Genomic DNA, 21,392 nt, shown 5'->3' with positions numbered 1-21,392 from the left:
ATGGCCAAAGCGAGCTCAGATGGACACTTGCTCTAATCGTGACACTGGTGTTCCTAACTGGGAACTCATGTGAAAAGGCAAAGGCATGTGTTTAAAAAAACCAGCCTTTCTGAAGCCTCTGCCTCGGGGCATCACAGAGCCACTGGCATCTGCCACCTCAGGACACGGCCATCAGTCCATCAGGCTCCGCCCGAGGTGCGTGGAGATGCTTTGGCCTGGCTGAGGCTGCTGCAGTAGCGACGGAGTGGCCTTGCCCAGGCAGCTCTCAGCAGGTCAGCACGCGGGCCTCTGTCCACTGGCCCCTGAGGCTCCTCCCTGGGCAAGGCCAGTCTCCCCTCAGAGCTTGGCCACCAAGCTCCTGTACCCCAGGGTTTCAGGGTCTCTGCCTAAACGTGATCATTCCAGCCAAGCCGTGGAGAGAGTAGAGCCGGAGACCCAGATGACCCTGTGGCCAGATAACCCCCAGCTTACACATCCCCTGCCTCTGGGCACTGCCCAGCATGTGCTCACTGTGCTGGCTCCTGGGCACCCTGGGGCTTATGAACTGGGGGACCTTGGGCAAGTGACACCTCCTCCATACAGGCTGCCAGGTTTCTCCTAACCACAGGCCTTAGGACCATAGGGCATGACAGCAATGGCTCACCTCCAGCCCTCCATGACCACTGGCTGTTAGTGTTACTTTTATTGTCTCACCTTCTCCAATGAACATGCTCTTCATTTCACCCCATGGAAAACCAACACCCTTCCCCGATTATCGGCACTTTGCATTCCTTGGGACAGTAGGAAGGGGTGGACCAGCACAGGCTGCACTCCAATGTCACCTGCAAACCAGTCGCCCCACCCCCAGAGGACAGTCCCCCTTCCCCCACTGGGACGTCTCCTGCAGGTTCTAAAGCTTCGTTCAAACCGGCAGAACTGACTCGGGGGTGTGGCCTGGGCAGCGCCAGGCCCGAAACACTGGGGTTGACAGAACATGGTAATGGTGGCAGGAGATGAATAAACTTATCTGCGAAAGGCTGGCCATCTGCTTAGTCAAAGGCTGAAGTTACGGAGGTCTTGAGAGGAGAGACCTTTAAGGCATGATTAACAAAGGAGGGAAACAAGGGGAATAAGATTCAACTCCAAAAGTCTTGCAGCTTCTCACTGCCAGAAATCACTGCTAATAACACTGAAATCAAAGGCAACCGAGGAAATTGTGTAACGTACATCAAAGCAAATGCCAACATGCTTAATTATGAGGTTAGCAGGCCAGCGATGAAGATGCCAATAGGAAAACGAGCCACACGAAGCAGCCACTTCACACAAAAACACAATTAGTCACTAAAAATGTTTTTAACAAATGGAAATAATGGCAGTTTATGTTTGCTAAAAAATAGGGTACAATACGGATCTATAGTACTCATTAAGACTAAAACAACACATGCATACGAGTGTATGTATGCACACACACAGAATACCCAAATGAGACTTAAGTATGTAGAAATAGCTCTTGTAAAGTGAATTTGTATGTTTTTCCTAGAAAACAACTTGGAAATATAGATCTAAAGCCTTAAAATCCCTGTGCCCTCTGGCTAAGCAAATCTATTGTCAGAAGCTTATGCGGGGACATCGGGAAGAAGGAGCACAAAGCACGGGTCCCTGTGTCCCTGCACCCGCTGCCCTCAGGGGCAGGAACCAGGGGCTGACGTGGATCTGTGGGGAGGAGACTTCAGTGGTGTCCCCGGGGTCAAGGCTGGAACCAGAAGCAGGTTCCAAATGGCCTGTGTAATGTGATCCCACTTTATAAGTACATTCAAAGACAAACCAGTTATTGTTTCTTTCATTCATTCATTCATTCATTCATTCATTCCCTAAAGAAATATTTATTGACCACCTATTAAGACAACAACTGTAACCAAGAGTCAAGACTTCTTCCCTAATGGAAACCAGAGCAGGTGGGACCAACCAGGTGACACACCCTGGGGGTGGCGGGGCGGGATGACGGGAGAAGTAAATTTTGTGAAGTAACTTTCAGGACAGCATTCTGTGAGAAAACATGTAAAATAAGAAATGCAGAGGGAATGATGACGGTGGAGTTACAAATAAGAAACCCGAAGTGCATGGTGAGGAGACTCCTTTCACCCTGGTCAGATGCCCCGCCTGCCTGAGCACACCTCCCAGCAGGCAGAGGAAGGCCTTACGGCTCCCTGACCAGCCCCATCAATAAGGAAGCTGGGAGGGCGCCACCTGGAGTACAGGTCCCACGAGGGTTCCCATTCTGTCTACTGGAGCTAGCACCTTGCCACCCAGCTCATGCCTCCGCCTTCCCTTCCTGTCCCTGGAGCACCTGTGACTGCACAGCGTCCAGTTTACATTAAACGTGACCTTTCACGTGTGCACGGACCAACATGCACACACACTGAACTTGGAAGATCAGGGAACAAGTGTGTTAAGTCTATAGAGAAGGAGTTCTCGCCACAACTTTATGCTTCACAGATTCAAGGCTAAATGCAAACAGGTTCTGCTTTACCTGACAAAAAGCAAAACATTACCACCTATTTTTAAAAGTTGACATTGAAATAAACATCAATTGACCTAACTGTAGCAAAAGCATAATGATGGTTATGCATGTAGGTGATCGAAGGGGAGGGCAGCAGAAACAATAACAGACTGACCTAAAAGGAATGTAATGATATTTTTCAAAATGGCTTTTATGTTGCTTTTGGGGCCATAAGCACAGTCAACAAGACATTACAAATGTGTTATCTGCAGTGACGCCGAGGCCACCATGCCGGCAGCTGTCCAAAGGCAGTCAGCGTCCTTTCAGAAACCCAAAAGGATGGCAGTTTCAGCCCCTTCCCCTAACCAGCACAAATACGTGCATAATTCTGATGTCATTTCCAGGCTGTGGAGAGCAGAAAGGGATGGGATGGGAAGCAGACCCCAGCGGCTGCCGCCAGCCCCGGTTCACTGTGCCCCTCGGATCCACACTCAATTTCAACGCGGAGGACCCGGCCTCATTTTCTCTCAGTATCATTTCTAGGAGCAATTTGAACATTTCTACAAATGGTCTTTCGTATGGTTATTCTTGCTGAATTGCAAATAATGAGAAAAGACTTTCATAAGTCAAGTCGACCATCTCCTCCTCTGTAGATAATAAAAGGAGGGTTTACATTAGGGGAAAAAATCAGGGGAACCTCCCTCAAACAGGAGCCGTGGCGATGCGTCCTCTCTGCTGAAATTACCCAGGCCCGCGAACGCACTGGTTACCTTGATGAGAGCGCATAAAACCACAGTGTGCCTGCTGTGTTTAAGGCATCTATGTTTATTTGCTTCTACAAATATGAATGTGGGCAGTCCGAGGTAAGCACATATCTAATCTAAGTGTGAAAAACATTTTTACTGCTTTGGGAATAGTCGCTGTTAACTGAATGCAACAACAAAAAAGGGAGGAAAAAAAGAGCACGCAGACCCCAGGGAATTACCAAATCAATTAACAAGTAATTCAGGAACTAATTTCTACATTGCCTCTTCGCACAGAATTGTATCTTTAATTTCTCCTGCAATAAGCATCTTGGTGATGGCCCTCACACGCGCTGCCGCTGCAAATGAGTTTACAAGGATCTCTTTTTGATTGGCTACACGCATTATTTCTTCACAGTTCAGTGCGGCCGCAGCCAAGTGCTCCACGATATTTAATTATACCGGTAGCTACCAGTTACCAATTTGCAAGACCCACAGTGAGTACAGTACATTTGAAAGAACTAGTAATCAACTAATTAAAACCACAGTGAATTCCAGATACTCCAATTACAAGCAACTGCTGTGGAATCCACTTAGCGATTTCTGCATCCAGGAGAAGGAGATCGGGAAGGTCTGGCTGCACCGTGGGGCCAGACCTTCTCATTCACCCCATACAAGAGGGGAAAACAAGCTTTGATGCCCTTACACACGCACACACAGACACACACCCACGTGCGCACACTCACACACATGTGCGTGCACACGCACAGTACCAACCCAAGGCCCCTCAGCCCTGGTGCGGAGTAGGCACCCGTCCGCTCTGGGCAGGCCCCGGGTGTGCCCTGTGCCTGAGATTCTCATCTTCCCGATGAAATCACACTGGAAGCTCAGCAGTGGACCAGACGAACACGGGTTTTGGAGAGAAGCGGACCTGTGTTTGCATCTTGTCTTTGTATTATACTGGCTTATGAATGCTTGTGAGCAGAGCCTCAGCTTTCTCATCCGGGAAACGGAAAGATTACCGCCACGAAGCCTCGCAGGGCTGGCGGTGGATCAGAGCCTGCTGGATCAAGGGTGCGCCAAAACTGCTCCCCCACCCTTAGGAGCCAGACCTTTTCAAATGTCATGACCTTTATTTGTTCTCGCCCTCATTTGTAAACAGTCAGATCAAACAGCACAAAACTTAGAAAAAAATGTCTGGCTATAATACAATATCTTTAATCGTTACTCGTTATTTCTACTTTTATTAAAGCTGGAGGATGAAGAAAATGCCCGTGATGTCGACGTTAATAGTGGGCGGAGCATTGGAGTAAAAAAAGATGGGTCCGGGACCCTGCACACAATAATGTGTAACCTTCCCGGGACTCAGTTTCCCTCTATGTAAAGTGAGGCTACTTGCCAACTTTGAAGACAGCATGTTTTGTGCCAGGGCACTGTAATTCCACAACAAACACGAGCAAAGTATTTGGCCATTTGGGCAAAAAAGGGAAGATCACAGGGAAAAAGATGGTAAATATATAAAGAATTACTATATGTCAATATATTGCAGAAATGTATGTTCTTTATTCTGAGATAAATTACTGAAGAAAACCATATAAACTCCTGAGCAGAATTACAATTTTCATGCAAAAACTGACCTGAGACCAAACCCAGGCAGACGGGAGGGTAGCAGGCATCCTGACTCCGGGCCTACTCCCACCGACCACACAACCTCCACCACAGCAGCACCTAGCCACTCCTGCTGTTTGGTGAACGAACTGACACGCTTTTAAAGGAAAAAAACCGATAGCTATTCTCAGTCCCTGGGTTCACTGAGAACCTACCATGTGCCCACCCTCCAGGGCCCAGAGTTTCCGCTCACCCTTGAGTTTGGGGACTGCCCCCTATTCTCACTGGACCTAGCTCACCAGGTCCACTCACTCCCAAAGGCTCCTCCTCACCCAGGGTTCCTCCTCCTCACCTCAACTCCTCCTCCTCATCCCCCCCCCCTCCTCCTCACCCAGGGCCTCCCCCCCTCTCCCCCCCTTCTCCTCCTCAGTAAATTCCAAAATTGCCCCCACTTGTCCCTTCCCTCCAACTCAGGAAGGCTAAACAAGCACTCACCTGCCTGTTCTCAGATGATAAATCAATGACCATTGAAAAAACAAGTCACATGGAACAATCTTAGCTGTCCTTTCTCTCAGGCGGTGAAATGTATTTGAGTTGCACATATTACTATGTTAAAGGGCGAGAAGTACTTAAATGTACGGGTTTACATGGAACAACTGCCCTTGAAGTTTTTTTCATGGGAAGGCATTTCGTGGCACTTAGACTCCTGATTCACATGGTACAAGTGGGAAAACAGGCTTTGCTCCCCTCACACATGCACACGGATGCACATGCACACACACAGTCCCCAGAGCACTTTACTCTAAGGCTATGCACACTTGTTAAAAAAAAAAAAGTTGTTTTCATTTTCTAAACCTACTTATTATTGAATACAATTCATATTGTTAACAATGTTTTTAGAAAATATCAGCACAGTCTCAACGTATCTCCCCTCAGTTATTCATCAATATCTTCAAAGGGAAAAATGATAACTTGCATTAGAGAAACTCTGCAGACCCCCCTCAACCAAACAACCAGGTGAATGCCACCAACAATAAGCTAATATGGACGTCACGTACCCCTGCTGAGGGCACTGAGGAGGGCGCAACAGTTTGGAGTGTTCCTGCCAAAAATGCATAACCCCTACCCAAGAGGCAATATGGCGCAGCGCAAATTCACTCTCCGGGGTAACTGGTCAGGACTCCATATTAGTGAGAGGTCATGAGAGGTAGGAGACTGAGGAGCTGTCTCAGAGTGGAGGTGAGCAAGCAGAGAAACCACCCAATGCCATTAGGGTCCTGGCCTGGATCCTGAGATGGGCGTGGACTAAGGTCTGCAGGTGAGCTCAGCTGCCCCTCTGCCATCGCCCGGGGATCAAAATGGTGCCTGGTGACGGAAATCTGTTACCACTAGGGAAAGCCAGGAGAAGGGCATATGGCAACTCCGTACTATTTGTACAACTTATCTTCAAGTTAAAACTTAGTTCACAAATGTTAAATTCTTTAAATTCTCCAATAACCCTTCCCCCCATGCACTTGTGTTCCTATTCGTCCAGTTTTAAACGAAATGCACAAATATTTTCATGTTCTAATTGTAAGATCCCGTTTTATGCTTTCACTTATTATGTATAAACATGTGTGCACCTCCACAAGTCTTACAATGGACCATTTTAGTGGCTGTCTACCAAGGAATATTTAGCTGACAACCACTAACTTCACTCCTTGTTTGCTGGACATTTGTAGTTCCCAGTTTTTAATATGATAAGTAACTCTGCTAGGAACGTTTTTGTGCACTGAAGTTTTTTCCCCCTTTCTCTTGAAGAATTATTCCCTAGGGATAAATTTCTAGGAAAGAGATTATTGGGACAAAGTGAATAAAATGTTTTATGTCTTGCATGTACTGCTAGCAACAATGCATTTCCTAAGCTGTTTTTTCCTAATTTCAGCTAAGAGAAGGATTTTATCATCTGTTGTTAATTATAAAACGAAGTATAAAATGATTTCTCATTGTTTTAAATTTCTTTAGGTATGAGCAAAGAAAGGCCAAATATCCATCCATGTCTATTTGCTTCTTGTTATTTCCAACCTCTTCTATGTTACTCATATGTTTGTATAACTGGTACATTCATACTTTTCTACAAACTTAATTTTATGCATATTAAAAACAATATACATTATTTTTTTATATAAGAATTTTTAAAAAATTTATTTTAGAGAGAGGAAGGGAGGGAGGGGTGAGAGAGAAAGAGAAAAACATCAATGTGAGAGAGAAACATTAATTGGTTGCCCTCCATCCCCAATACATGCCCTGACTAGGGATTGAATCCACAACCTGGGCGTGTGCCCTGGCCAGCAATCGAACCTGCAGCCTCGTATGGGATAACACTCCAACCAACTGAGCCACACTAGCCCAGGGCTACAGAAGAACTTTTGACAATTACCATATTCTGGTTTTTAGCACTAATTAGAATCAAGAAGGCTGTTGTTGATGTAGACTGAATGGGGTAAAAATTTGGTTATTGTAAAAGCAGTCCAGAGTTACTAAAACTTATGAGTTTGACATAAACAATTCTTACAAAAAAATTACATAATGAAAGTATTTGTTTAGATGAAATTTCGTATGCATGAACATCGAAAAGCAGCAGAGAAGTTTGAGAAGAAACCAGTTTTCTTGGTCTTGACAAAGGTCTTATTCTTTGAAGATTAAAAGATGTTCTTCTTGTGTTTCACCAAAATATAGTCTCCTATGTATTACACTAAACAGGTAAATTTAGAGAAAATGGAATTAAAAATTATTCTCTCTTCAAATATATCTTTATATATATATGTGTGTGTGTGTGTGTGTATATATATATATATATATATATATATATATATAAATATAAATTTTAAACAAACATAATGTATTTTTTATTGACCTTAGAGAGGAAGGGAGAGAAAAACTGAACTGTTGTTCCACTTATTTATATATTCATTTGTTGATTCTTTGTATGTGCCCTGAGCGGAGATTGAACCACAAGGTTGAATAGGGATGATGCTCTAACCAACTGAGCTACCCAGCCAGGGCTACATTTACTTTTTTAAACAAACATAAAATTTGTTTTGAAAAAAAAACCCAAAAACAAAAAACAAAGAACCAACCAACCAAATATTTTACACACTAACCAATCTATTACCATCACTACTTCCCACCTTCCTGCCCTGCCCTATAGACACCGTGGGAGAGGGAACCTCCCCACACCCTCCCCCCCTCCCCCCCCCCCGAGTGTGCTCTCTCAGGAAGCAGGTGGGCACAGAGGCGTGGGAGGACCCACACGTCCACACATCAGGGAAGGTGCCAGCAAGAGCCCAGGTGTCAGGGCAGGGAGGAGAGGAAGACACCATGTCGCCTCGGGGACAAGGTAAGTTTCCCGGAACAGGAGCCCGCTGACCTGGGCCTGGCTCACGAGAGATTTCATTGATGAAGAACAGATGTGACAAGCCCCGATTAAAGGGACCAGTACCCTCCAAAACCGGGGAGCCATGTGTATGTAAAGAGCAAAGAGCCCCAAGTGACTCGGTTTCTAGTCAGGGGCTGAAATCTCTCGTGAACCAGGCCATCGCGGGAGGGCCACGCCGTCCAGATGCCAGACAGCCCGTGATTTCAAGGACGGCCCCCACATCAGACAGGGTGTCGGGCTGGGACCCCATGAGGAGTAGACCAGCTACTGATTTCTGATCTGGTTTAGAAAAGATGGTCATTGTAAGCACAGATTAGATCAGGGATGAATGGACAGCAAAGACTGTCTAGAAACATAATCTAGAGAACTCCTGGAGTTGAATCCCAGCTCCACGCCCTTATTAGCTCACTCACCTTGGCGACATGACTAACCTCCCCAAGCCTCGGACGCCTCTCTGCAGCTGGCAGTAAGTTGTGTCTTCGGGTGGCAGTGTCTTCGGGTGGCAGAGAATTAAATGAGGTCAAATGATTACAGTGACACAAGCATAGAAGATAATTTGCCCAACAGAGAAGATCCAGTGAAGTCACTTTGGCTGATTATTGGTGCTTCCTTTTTCCTTTAAAAATCAACCTTAAGGGTCTCCCTCTTAACAGTTACACAGCACGGCCTAAGGGGGGTGTTAGATGCTTCTAGTGCAGGGGGTGGGGGTGGGGAACGTCTGGCCCACTGGCTGTATCATTTGGTCTGGTCCTGCCAAGAAAACTGAAGGTGGGACTTGAAATTCAATAAATCTAGGAGCTTTATCCATAGCAACGTGACTTTTAAGTTGATAATTTTGTATGGCCCTGGAATGATATAAATATCCAAATGGCCCCTTAGCAGAGAAAAGGTTCCCCGCCCCTGTTCTAGCGGGATGGGTGCCAGCAACAGTCTTATTCCAAGTAACAGGTTAGTGCAACTTCAAAGGATTTGAGTTGAAAGCCTCAAATCAGAATGTTTTGAATCTCGTGTGTTTCCTAGTGAATACAACAAGCCTCATGACGCAGGTTCTTTTCATTCGCCAACACGCTGACAGGAATCCAGGGCCTGACCTTGCACAACCTGGAAGGCCTAAGGCAGATGAACGTCTGCATGGAGAGGCAGACTGCTCTCGGGGTCACAGACCTGAGCTCCTGTCCTAGCTCACTAGTCGCCAGCTGTGTTACAGGCCAATTTGTGCCCCCTGCCAAATCCCTATGCTGAAGCCCTAACCCCAATGTGACTTCATTTAGAGAGAGGACCCTTGAGGTGATCAAGGTTAAATAAGGTCATTTGGGTGGGACCCTAATCCAGTGACTGGTGGCCTTATAAGAAGAGGAAGAGACGCCAGGAGTGTCCGCACACAGAGGACACAGGAAGAAGGCCCCAGCCTGTGGTGTTTGTGGTGGCAGCCCTGCAGACCCACACACTGTGATGCTGGGCAACTGACATCGTCTCCCTGAGCCTGACTTTTCCCATCTGTGAAACGGGGACCATTGTACCTACTACTTCCTGGCTCAGGGGGATGACAGCATGAAGTCCGGCAGTTCTGGCACTCAGTAGGCTGTACATAAACATAGGTTTACCATGAACCCGCTGACGGATTGTAACTACTCAGCATCATGAACCCTGCGGGGATGAAGAGATGAGTGAAGACACCTCCGATTTAGGAAGAACACGGGACAGTCGCTCCGAAAGGAAAAGGCCACTCTGGCCAGCCCTCAGGGCAGTGCCTGCAGGCGTCCCCTCCCGGGGAGCCTAGAGCGCTGAGCTGCCACGGGTCTCCCCTCCGCACACTGCTGCCGTGTGGGATCACGTCAGCTGATGTGGGGCGATCACCACCCTCCGGGGAGTTCTCCAACAGGCAGCCACAGATCTTGGCAAGAGGACGCTGCCGCCTCTCCTCTCAGGCTCCTCTGGCCCCTCCTCCTGCTGCCCTGCTCAGTCTGCCCCTCCCGCCTCTGGTGATGCCCACGCGTACTTCCAAGCAGTGGAATTGCACCCCATCTCCATTTCCCTCGCCATCGCCCTCACCCTCGCCCTCACCCTTCCAGCTTAGACTCCACCACTGCTGAGCTCCTGGGACTCCTAGGGTCCTTCCAACATACCTCCATGCAACCCTACCCACCAGTACTGGAGGCCGGAGATTGGGGTCTTCACTGCTCGTCTGAGTCGCAGACATCTTATCTACTCTGTCCCCAGGCCCTGGCAGAGTACCAGGCATGTCTGCACAGGGTGGGGGTATGGCTGTTACAAGCTGATTGAGTCTGATGGGAGATAATGCCCAAACCTAACATCTTACTGACTCCACAAGACACAAATAAATTCTGGCGATAACACACCAATGCTAGCTTTGAGAAACAATCCTCTGTTTGTGAGTTTATTATTTCTGAGCTCATAAGGAATTGGGTATCATCATCATCATTGAACTTTTAAAGAAAACAAACATTTTGCTGAAATGCATCACTTAGTCAGATCTTGCTGCTTCTGGATTATGGGTACATAGAGGACACACTGAATTTTAAAGTGAACTTCCACTCTTGGAAATAACACCCTGTTTGCTAGCAGTTTATATCATATCAAGCACTGCAGCATACTTACTTTGTATCTCTCTCCGGCAGACCTCGGGACCAAGGGAAGTAATACTTTAAATTATTTTTCAGGTTTATATTTATAGGATGGATTATGTATTTTGGTTCATGTCATGTCTGTGTTTTGTAGAGACCACAGGGCCATACACCTACATTGCCAAATGGGTCAGAATGGGGGAGGCTGTGCCCTCCTCGTTCACAGACGGACGACTGTAAATTCCCATGGAAGCATCCAGATATCCTCCACTGTTTTGCCAACGACAGTAGATTTGAGGAATCGAATTAAAGGCTTGTGAGGCACCCACCTGACCCATTCAATTAATAATCGTAATTGGCTGAGTGTCTGGCCTGCACCGGGCTGGCCGCAATGCTCTCAGGGAGTTGCTCACCCAAGTGAGGTAAATGAGCTCTCAGGGCACTGGGGGCCACGTCAGCAAATTACCTGCTTCTGGGGCTCTAAATGGGCCCCCGGTGCCCGGCAGAGCTGATTTGCCACATGGGTGGACAGCCTATTCCCGGGGCGCCTTCTGCTCACCTTGGTTCCTCTGTGCTCAGGCTCAGTACTCAGGAGCCTCATGATCCCTCCACAGAGGCGGGCAGAAGGCACGGCACCTGCAGCATTAACTCTTCCGTGTTCCCCAGACAAAGAAGAGCACCCCACCCCGTCTTTCTCTCCCCATCTCCAAGTTTCGGCTGGGTATTCGAATTTGTTCCTCCATGAAAGCACATGCCATTGAGCAGTCGACCAACCTGCTGTGAGCAGCGTCAAACCTTCAGGAGATGTGCGAGTGAGTGTCATTAGGTGGCTTTTCTCCTGCCGACGCCACACAATCCAGCCCTCGCCTTGAGCCCAGGTTCCAGACAGCGCAGGTCAGCGGCCTGCGGCAGGCCGGCCGAGGGGATTAACTCCAGAGGTTCCTTTCACTTAATTGACAATTGATTCTTTCTGCTCAACTGAGAATCAAAACTGCGCACAACTTCAAAACAGTTCCCAGGACGGTGGGTGGCGAGTGCTTCGGGAAGTTGCACCCGCTGCTCTTCCTCCCCGGCCTGGGCAGGGCTTTCCCAGGGATGCAGCGGTTGTTGAAACACCTTTGCTCTGGTGGACCGTCACTGAGGTGGCCACAACATCCGGTTCAAGGTCAAAATTAAGACTCTGACAAACCTTGGGAAGCCGGTGGGTGCCTGTGCTGTGTCATGGGGCATCATGAAAATGAGATGCTCACCAGGTCCCCACAGAACCTCGAGGCCCAAGGACCCGGAAAGTATGCCCTGGCTTGACTTGGCAAAGCCAGAACCGAAGAGAGGGTGACCCAAGTGACCATCCTGGTTGACAGCACAGCTCAAGTCTCGCCACACACACCTCTTTACCTGAACGTTGTCAATGGCAATGCAGACACGCTTCTCTCGAATTATCGACCAATTCATGAAATAAATTTAAAAATTTCCAAAAGCAATAAGCCAATAACAGTGTTTTGTCCATAAATCTCTGAAAGTTCTCTGTGAGTCCCGTTAGCACTTAAGTCTTTAAAAAACAAACTGCCGGGCACGGGACGCACCAGCCATGCTGATCAGGCCTGTGGGGGCTTCTGAGGGCGCTGCACTCAGGAGGGTCTTCGCTGCAGCCTCCTTCACAGGGCGGCCCCAGGCCCTTCCCGTACCCCCGCTCCACACCTACCCTGGGCAGGACCACCCCGCGTGGCCCAACTAGGAACGTGGCTTGTCTTAAGAAGAACAGGCTCCCAAACAGAAACAACATAACAGACACATAATAAAACAAAGAGCCTGGCCAGCGTGGCTCCGTGACTGAGCGTCGACCTGTGATCAGGAGGTCACATCTGATTCCAGGTCAGGGCACATGCCCGGGGTTGTGGGCATACAGGAGGCAGCTGGTCAGTGATTCCCTCTCATCATTGATATTTTTAACTCCCTCTCCTTCCTCTCTGAAATCAATAAAAATATATTTAAAAAAAATAAAGCAAAGAGCCTTTTTTACTCATTTTCACTCAAATCTCACAAGACAACATCCTGCCTCAAGATTCAGTGTTGTTTTACTTGTCCCCAGCAAATCTGAACTATAGGTTATTTTTTCCGTTGTGTAAGCATGACAAGACACACTGATCACGATCTTAGAAATGCAAATACACTGGAGCGCATGTTAGTAAGTGTGGGCAAGGGGAGGTGAGGCCGCGGGGTCTGTTTTTCGGAGGGAGGGAGCGAGCGTCACGGGGCCTGGCTCTGGCCGGGAGTCTGCGGGGTAGGGGGTGAGGCCAGGGCCCGGGCTGCGGATCTGTCCTGTAATATAGAGATTAAAAAATGCGAAAGGGAAGGAAAGAAAGGAGAGCACACAGCTGCCGTCCCCCAAACAGACCTCCCATCTGCCACCCATGATTTGCATGTCACCTTCTCCGGGCTCATTTGTACTTCATTAACTGCCATTGACTTAACAAGATTTATGCAAATGACACCATAGGAGCTCCCCAACTCCCACTGCAATCAAGTGATTATGTATGTACAACTCTCCACAGCAATGAAAAATTCATACGTGACAGGCCACTCGCCGCGGAGCCGGGCCTCTGGCTTTCTCTTTTTCTTGCTTTGCTTTTTAATTTTTATTCCAGTAGACTTATCTTATTAGGAAAGAAAGAAGACACTCTCTGAACCAAATCTCCTCTAAGGCCTCAGGAAGGACAAAAAAGGGGGAGGTGGGCCCAGGTCCTCAGGAAATGAAGTTATTTTGCAGAAAATAAGTCATGTTCTTGATGAGCAGCCCTTCCCCGGGAACAAGGGAGAGAGGAGATCCCTGCCTGCCGTGACCCTGCTGGCTCCCACCTGGGGAAGAGTCTCCGTCCTCACAGTGAACAGGCTGTGAGGCGTGAGTGATGTAATTCACCGGAACACGGACCGTCTGTAGGATGAGTCAGGTGGGAGCGTGCTCAAGACGGCCTCGTCTGTGTCCCAACCCATCGGTACAAGGTCCCCATGGGGAGGGGCACAAACACGGCTGCGATCAGACACTGGCCTGCCCCAGCCAGTACCATGACTGGCCCCAAGAAGGTCGTGGAGGTTCCCAAGGGCGTGAGCGGGGGGAGGGGGTGCCCAGCACGCAGGGCAGGGCTGGAGCGAGGGCCGAGTGCGGAGACAAAGCGCCGTGCTTCTGGTGACACATAGGACGGAGCAAGCCTATGGCAGAAGCTTCCCAACTGGAGAATGGCCGCTCCCCCCCGAGAGCCACGAGCGCCCCTGTGCTGTCCCTGGAGAAACTCGGCCCTGCTGGCGCAGTCTGAGAAGTTTCTCCTATGCAAGCACAGGTATTCTGTCCGAGGTCAGGGTCACACGTTACACACGAGGTTGCTTTCTGAAGGCTCCTTGCGAGGCAGTGGAGAGGGTGGAAGGGCCGGGCCCCATCCTGACCCCATCTTACCCTCCCTGGGCGTAATGTAAAATAAGGAAAACACAGCCACCCCAGCATGGCCATGATTGGAATTCAATGGGATGCTGTATGCAAAGTGCTTCATCCTATATAATAAAACCCTAATATGCAAATCGACTGACCAGTGGAAGGACCAGCAGAACGACCAGTCGCTATGACACACACTGACCACCAGGGGGCAGAGGCTCAATGCAGGAGCTGCCCCCTGGTGGTCAGTGCGCTTCCACAGAACGAGTGCCCCTCAGCCAGAAGCCAGGCTCAAGCCTGGTGAGCACAGCAGCAGTGGCGGGAGCTTTTCCCGCCTCTGCTGCAGGGAGGTGGTAAAGAGCGAGGGGTCCAGGACTGCGAGAGGGATGTCCGCCTGCCAGCTTAGGCCCGATCCCTGGGGAGATTTCCAGGGATCCGGCAGGCGGACATCCCCCAAGGAGTCCCATACTGAGAGGGCACAGGCTGGGCTGAGGAACCCCCCTCCAGTGCATGAATTTTGTGCACTGGGCCTCTAGTAGGATAATAATAAACACTAATTTAACGGTCCTTTATTCAACACACAGGTCTGTCAGGTGTCTGGAACACGCTGGTGTCGGCAATGCCCCTCAGGCTCCTTCCTCTCAACCCTCTCCCTTCCTTTCGGCCGGTTGAAGTCATCCCTCGGTGGGGGAGGGGAGCCGGGTAGGAAATCAGACTTTTGCTAATGATCTCAGCGCCTTTATAAACACGGACACACAAGCGTGTGAGATAAATCTACACAACCGTCCACATACCCACACCACCTGGGGGACCCACAGAGAGGTGCTGGCAGGTGCTGAGCATGATGATTCAAAGATCCAGACTTGCTGGAATGCAAAAATTCTCTCTGGAATTTCCACATGCCAGTGTTTCAAGGGCCTTGGATCTGGTCCAGCGCCCCATGTCACAGATGCGGACCCTGAGGCTGGACATCCTATCAGGTGTGGGTTTCCAGGACGAGCTCACCTGTGGACACAGCATGTGGGGGGAGTGTGTGTGTGCGTATGTGGGGGGAGGGGGTGGTGGCTGCAAAGAACAAGGAATCCTGTGCACGACTCACCAGGAATGCAGACCTGACTTAGACGTCCCCAAGGTTATTTTGAACATTCGCAATTAAAAGGCTTCCAAGGATTGGCTCAGTTTACACTTCAGGGTTGATGTCCTTCCTCACACAGACTGGACACCGAGCCTCCGAGGAGGAGCAGGTCCCCACTGAGCGACTCCGGGACCCAGGACCTGCCTGGCCTGAGCAGCCGCCCTCGTCGACAGCAGGCGTGAATGAAGGGAACAGTCTAGTATTAAGTTCTTATGTCCCCAGAACCAATTACTGAATGAGAGTAAGAGAGCAAAAGGTTTTTATAATTCTAGCTAAAACAGTATCAACAGCATAAAAATCACACATTACCATTACGTCATGCAGAGAGCTGGGTTTATAAACGAACACACAGAGAAAGAGTAAGTGTGCGTGGACCTCCCCAGGGAGGGAACCCCGAGAGGGAACACACCCACCAGCAAAGGGGACGGAAGCGGGTTTTTCTTAATGGGGCCCTGTACCAGGCCACACCGCTGTCGGCCAGGCTGTGAACGTGTCTCGTGAGGAACCCTGCGGCCTCCCTGCTCTGGTCCCCCCATCACACGGTGCTAAACGCCGCCCCCACAACATCTAATCTGTTCCTCGTCCATAGCAGCTACGGCTACATTCCCACCAAAGGCTCGGGCCCTTTAAGGGTGGCCAGTGCCAACACAGGTTCCTATAGCTGCGGAGAACCGCCAAGGTGCGGGCAGAAGGGGATGGCGGAGAACGGCCGCCCAGAGGGTCATCGCAGTCACAGCAAAGTCCATGAGAGGCAGAGCCCGCATCCTGCCCACGGGTTTTCCCTCGTTCAGGCGGAATGCCCTAAAAACCAATTGGCCTTCCTTAACCAACTAAAAGATGGCATTTCCAGAAGCCACAGTACCGAGTTAAACTCTTCATTTTCCGTGGAAATATAGCAGCAAAAGATGTCACGTGAAGGCCCGTTCTACTTGTGACATAAAGCAATTTGGTGTCTGTGGTTTCTGGGCTAATGAAAACCTATCCAGGCTAGCAACCTGGGCCAAAACAAATGCTCGCATTCAGTCCTCTTGTGTAATGAGGAAGTTTAATTAAGGCCCCCCATTACAGCTGTAAATGTTCCTTTATATAATAAGGTCTAAATGAAACCGAACCTAATCAAAGTTACAATTCCTTCATTAGCAAATTACAAACAAGAGCGCACAGCTGACACACCGGCTATGATTATCACAACTAATTGCCTCGTTGTTACAAACTAGCCTGAAACCGTGTTCAGATGTCCGTCTGCGAGAGCAAATTAGGGCCACGTCGGGCTATTCCCGGGCTCACAAGGGGCTCTTGTGCGGAGATCTGATTTACCCCCGTCGACCGGCGGCCAGCGGCCCAATCAAAGCCCAGCTACAAAGGCGGCCTTTGAAGCCAGCTCAGCCCGGGACGTGCTCCATATGCAGGCGGGCAGACCGCACTTCATTAGGTCTGTTGTCACATTTTCCCTCTTCTTATTCTAATGATCCTATTTTAATACACACAGGAACCTCTTCTAATTGATGTCAAGTGAGTGACTTCCACATTCATCAACAGAGCACATCAAACAAACCTCGGCGCGCGAGCCAGCATCACGGCCAGGAGAGACGGAGGTGTGTCTCCGCGGCAGGGAAGGAAGGACGGGCAGCGGCGTACCTGTTTAATTGGGATGGCTCGGCCGCTCCCGATGCTGTCTGCACGACTCTCCAGGCCTTTCTTCTCTTTGTCTGGGTCACTCCCTTTCCGAGACTGCAAAACGAAAATAAAGTTAGCATTTGGCCGGGGCTGCGGCTCACAGATGGCACCAGGACTGCCCTGAATTGCACACTTTCTGCAAACATGTATTTGGAGGCCAGGGAGGGGTTATGTACGCAGACATCGGCACACGCACCACAGAAGCAGGCTGTGGATTCTTTCGTCTCCACGGATGCGTCATCTTAGGAAGAATTTTCTAAACTTTTCCCCTGCAAAATTATCTTTTAATTCTTTTTTAAAGAGTTCAAAATTCAATTACTAGAAACCAATGGACCATATAGAAAAGTAACGCCCAACAGGAAAACACATTCCGAAGCTGCCGCTAATCCAGCCGGGGAGACAAGGGCTCCTGGCTGCTTGTTGGGGAACCCTGCGACATAAATGCACACATTTAATTAATGTCGGAAGCATTAAAAAAATTCTATTAACGGCTCAGCTGTGCAATGTGATGGTACACGCTCGATTCATATCGAGGTGTCGTTAATGCTTTTTATTGCCTCGGCATGGTTAGGAAACAGCAAATTCAAAGTCAAACGCGTGTATAATCCCCCCCCCCCAAAAAAAAATAACAAGTGGGAAGAAAAAGTTGAAAATATCTTTTTTGACGAGACGTCAGTACTTGGGGGGAAATAAGCAGCTTGTTTTGCCGAGCTCCTGGGGACAGTTTCCCGGCCGTGGCGTAAACAGCCCGGGAGCTGGCGACCAGCGGGAGGGGAGGGAGGTGGTGCCCAATCCGGGAGCCGCTCCTGAAGTGGCCGGGACCTGGGGACATTGGGGGACCGCCTCGGCGACGTCTCCAGCTCTCGGCCGCACGGGGAAGTCGGAGCGCAATGGTTCCCTGACAGATTTATTTCATTATGAGAGAAAGATCTGAGACTCGTCCTCCTTAATAACTGTGCTGACAAGTGACAACTTCACTCCATTACTTTTCAATGGGAACATTACTCACGCAATATTGAAAATGGAGAAACATTTTTGTGTGCTTTTCAAATCTGAGATGATGTATGAAATGAGCAGGCGCGGTGGTGACCGGTACTGCCGTGACAAGGGAATGACACACACTTTCAAAGGGGTGTGGGGGGGGGGTGCTGATGCTGCGTCAGGGGCGCTGCCATGGGACGTAGGAGAAGGTTCCCCTGATGTAAGCGCAGAGGTGGGGCTCCCACGGGCACAGGTGCTCATCAGAAAGCGTGCTTCCCGACGACCACTCAGGGAACACCCACGTGCCAGGCATCGCACACTGGTTTTCCTGGGACGGTCGGAGCCCGGGATGACAGACAGGAAATGAAACAAGCAACACACAGAAAGCTGCAGGAGAACCTAAAACGGAAGGCTTATCCCTGTGGGCAAGAAGGGAAACGGAGCTGTTTATCAATTCCTTGCCTCGCTTTTCTCTAACTGATAATGTGCAGTAAGAGCCATGCAATAATCCTAAATCCTCTTTTTCCCAAACCTCAATTCACGGGAAAGCTGGAACTCGAGGTTTCCTGTTATAAAGTAAGACTCAGTGCTCACAGGGATAATTTTTTAAAAATTTAAATCAACAGAGATCATTAAAGGTACTTTGGGAAGTTTATAAATTTGGAAATCCATCTTCATTACTCACTATTAACCAGAATGATTAACAAAACAAACACGAAAACATTAACGTCTCCCTCGAGGCAGCACATCTGCCCCAGTCGCTCAGAGCAGGACGCTCAGGTTCTGGGGGAGGCGGGACTGAGGAGATAAACTCTGTCCGTGTTTGATCACACTCTCCGGGATGCATGAGAGTGAAACACGGCCAGTACACAGTGGACATTAAATTCCCCAACAACTAACATTTTGGTGAGAGCCCTAAAACTAAAATTTCCAGCAGAGAGTGGTGGCAAGCGGTCAGGCAGAGGGTCTGCTGAATCTCAGCCCACGATTACATTTGCCACAGCACGCTGAGCACAGCCCGACCACTAAACTCACACAGACCCGCTGGACAGAAACACTGCCACACACACAAATCCCCAGGACGGTCCCCGGTTGTGCCGCCGACTCAGGGACGACAGCCCCAGGAGCACAGCCTGCATTCCCGCTGAAATGGCTCCGTGAAATCGTCAGCTACGCGGCAGCGCTGGTCCCCACCGCCTGTGCTGGGAGTGGCTGTGGTGCGTCTGCTTGACACGCACAACTAGAAACCTAACTAGAGTTTATGCACCCACCACAGAAGGCCGGCAACATGCCCAGAGTGACTGCTTAGCCTGGGCAGGCACTGAATACAGAGGGGAGAGAGGTGGCGATGAGCTCATCATCACCTCCCTCTCTACAGAAATGTTCAACTTTCTCCCATGGGATGGAGGAAGCCAGGACACGAAAACCCCATCAACCGCCTGCCACAGGGACAGGAGCTTCGCGGCAGAGCCCTCACGCCCAACAGAAACCTCCTCCCCCTCGAGCCCAAGGAGTGGGCCAGAGGCTCGGGGACTGCGGTGGCCATCCACACCATCCTTCTTATATGGTCAGTTCTGCCGCCTCATTTTCATGGTGAGTTTCCAGGAGCCGGGCCGTGTGTGCTCACCACCTTTGGTCACAGGGCACACGAGGCTCTGTGTACGGTGCTGGCGTGATACAGGAAGCTTTTAAAAATACCATGTAAGTAACACCGTTGTTACAACGCCCGAAGAGAGGCAGAGCAATGCCATGTGCAATGACAGACACAGTCAAGTGAGATGAAAGCATGCATACAGACAGTAAACACCAAGTTCAAGGCGGGCTGCTCCCTGGACAGCGAGGCGGGGACACACGCGGGGGCTGCGACTTTCATGACTTGTTTACTTCTCGAAGCAGCAGCTTGCCGCGGAGGAGCACACAGCACGGTGAGTGTGTGTGTGTGCTTTCCATTCCTACATGCCTGCACATACTTGCTAATAAGACATCTTACCCACACATACATCAGGGCTACTACGTTACCCTAATTGTACTAAGAACCCCGAATACAGAACCAGGAATGGAATGGCTATAGCCTTTTTAACCTTCCTTTTCTCAAAACAATAATTTTTTTTTTTAAAAAAGAAGCAAAATAATATATAATTTAGTTTTTGATTAGTAAAGTACAATTCCGACCACAAATAAAACACATAATCTCCTACCACAGCAGAGGTTTTTAGTTTCTGCTATTTTGTAAAAAGGGCATATGATTTATTTTCATTTAAAATTGTGTATATATGCAAACAGAAACATCGAGCTCAGCGTGATGCATGACAGGTCCGCGCTGTCAAATTTATAAGCACGGTGTCTGTGGAATGATGTCTGCACCCCTTACTTCCCTCGGCCTCTTTCCAGTGCTCTAATAAAGGTGGACAGCGTCCCTTCGCCTGGGAACTGCCATCCTGGCCTGCACGGCGTTTTGCTAAGAGTGTTCAGCATATGGCACATCCGTTCTACTACACACTGTCATGTAAACACATTTTTTTTTTTTTTTGGCCAATTTAGGCCAATAATTACCAACAATTACCAGGAAAGAAGAGTCTCTGAGATTTCACATGTTTATGAACAGGTGTAAACTGGTAACAATGAGTTTAGTTGCTTAACTGCTGCAATTTCAAAATCATTTGCCTCCTTTTCATTCCCTGGATGACACTGACATCTAGTGGAGTTAATATTTCTAAGCTCTTCAACTTAAAAACACGGACACATCACTGTCACCATCACCATCATCGCCATCGCTCTGTCCAACGTCAAACCCGGGATTCCAGCTGCTTCCTTAAGTGCCGTGAGGCAAAGCCATCGCAGCTCCTTTCTGACCTCCGCTCCTGTGCCTGCGAACCACCCTGTGCGGCTGGGTTCTGCGTCTGACGGTTACAAGCAAACGGCTTTCCAGCATTTAGCGAGGAAGGGAACAGCGGTGACAAAGCACAGCTTCAGGGCCAGACCTCTGCAGTATCAGACTTCCCCTGTGACCTAATGAAGGGAGACTTCCAGGCAAGGTAAGCAGGAGTTTTCATGGGCTCTGGCACCTGGGGCACCTGGCCCGTCCAGGGTGCCTGTGTGCAGGGCCCACACGTGTGTAGCGTGTCCATGGACTCTCCCCGAGCCCCCTCCCCACTGCTTCTCTCTAAACCACTTTCTCTCGAATGTGGGCAGACTCTGCAGACCCCAGGCACCAGCAGGCTCTGCCGAAAGCACAGGGTAAGGAAATATTCATTTATTGAGACACTATTATTAACTTTCCATTCACAGTTACTATTATCTTCCTGCCTGCAGGTTTCCTCTTTCGTCAGTTCCCCCGTGGGC

General features: G+C 49.3%; 1 protein-coding gene across 12 annotated transcripts in view; it reads right to left on the bottom strand.

Moving 5' to 3' along the window:
* AGAP1 (ArfGAP with GTPase domain, ankyrin repeat and PH domain 1) overlaps positions 1–21,392 on the bottom strand; it is a 418,249-nt gene that overhangs the window by 185,831 nt on the left and 211,026 nt on the right. For all 12 annotated transcript variants that reach the window (XM_080670319.1, XM_080670320.1, XM_080670312.1 and 9 more), the window contains one exon: positions 17,031–17,123. In XM_080670319.1, coding sequence (XP_080526445.1) covers positions 17,031–17,123 — 93 coding nt within the window. The remainder of the gene's footprint in view (positions 1–17,030; positions 17,124–21,392) is intronic.

Source organism: Plecotus auritus, assembly GCF_963455305.1.
Source record: "Plecotus auritus genome assembly, chromosome: 5".
Classification (NCBI taxonomy): Eukaryota; Metazoa; Chordata; class Mammalia; order Chiroptera; family Vespertilionidae; genus Plecotus; species Plecotus auritus.
This window is presented reverse-complemented; position numbering and strand designations above follow the sequence as displayed.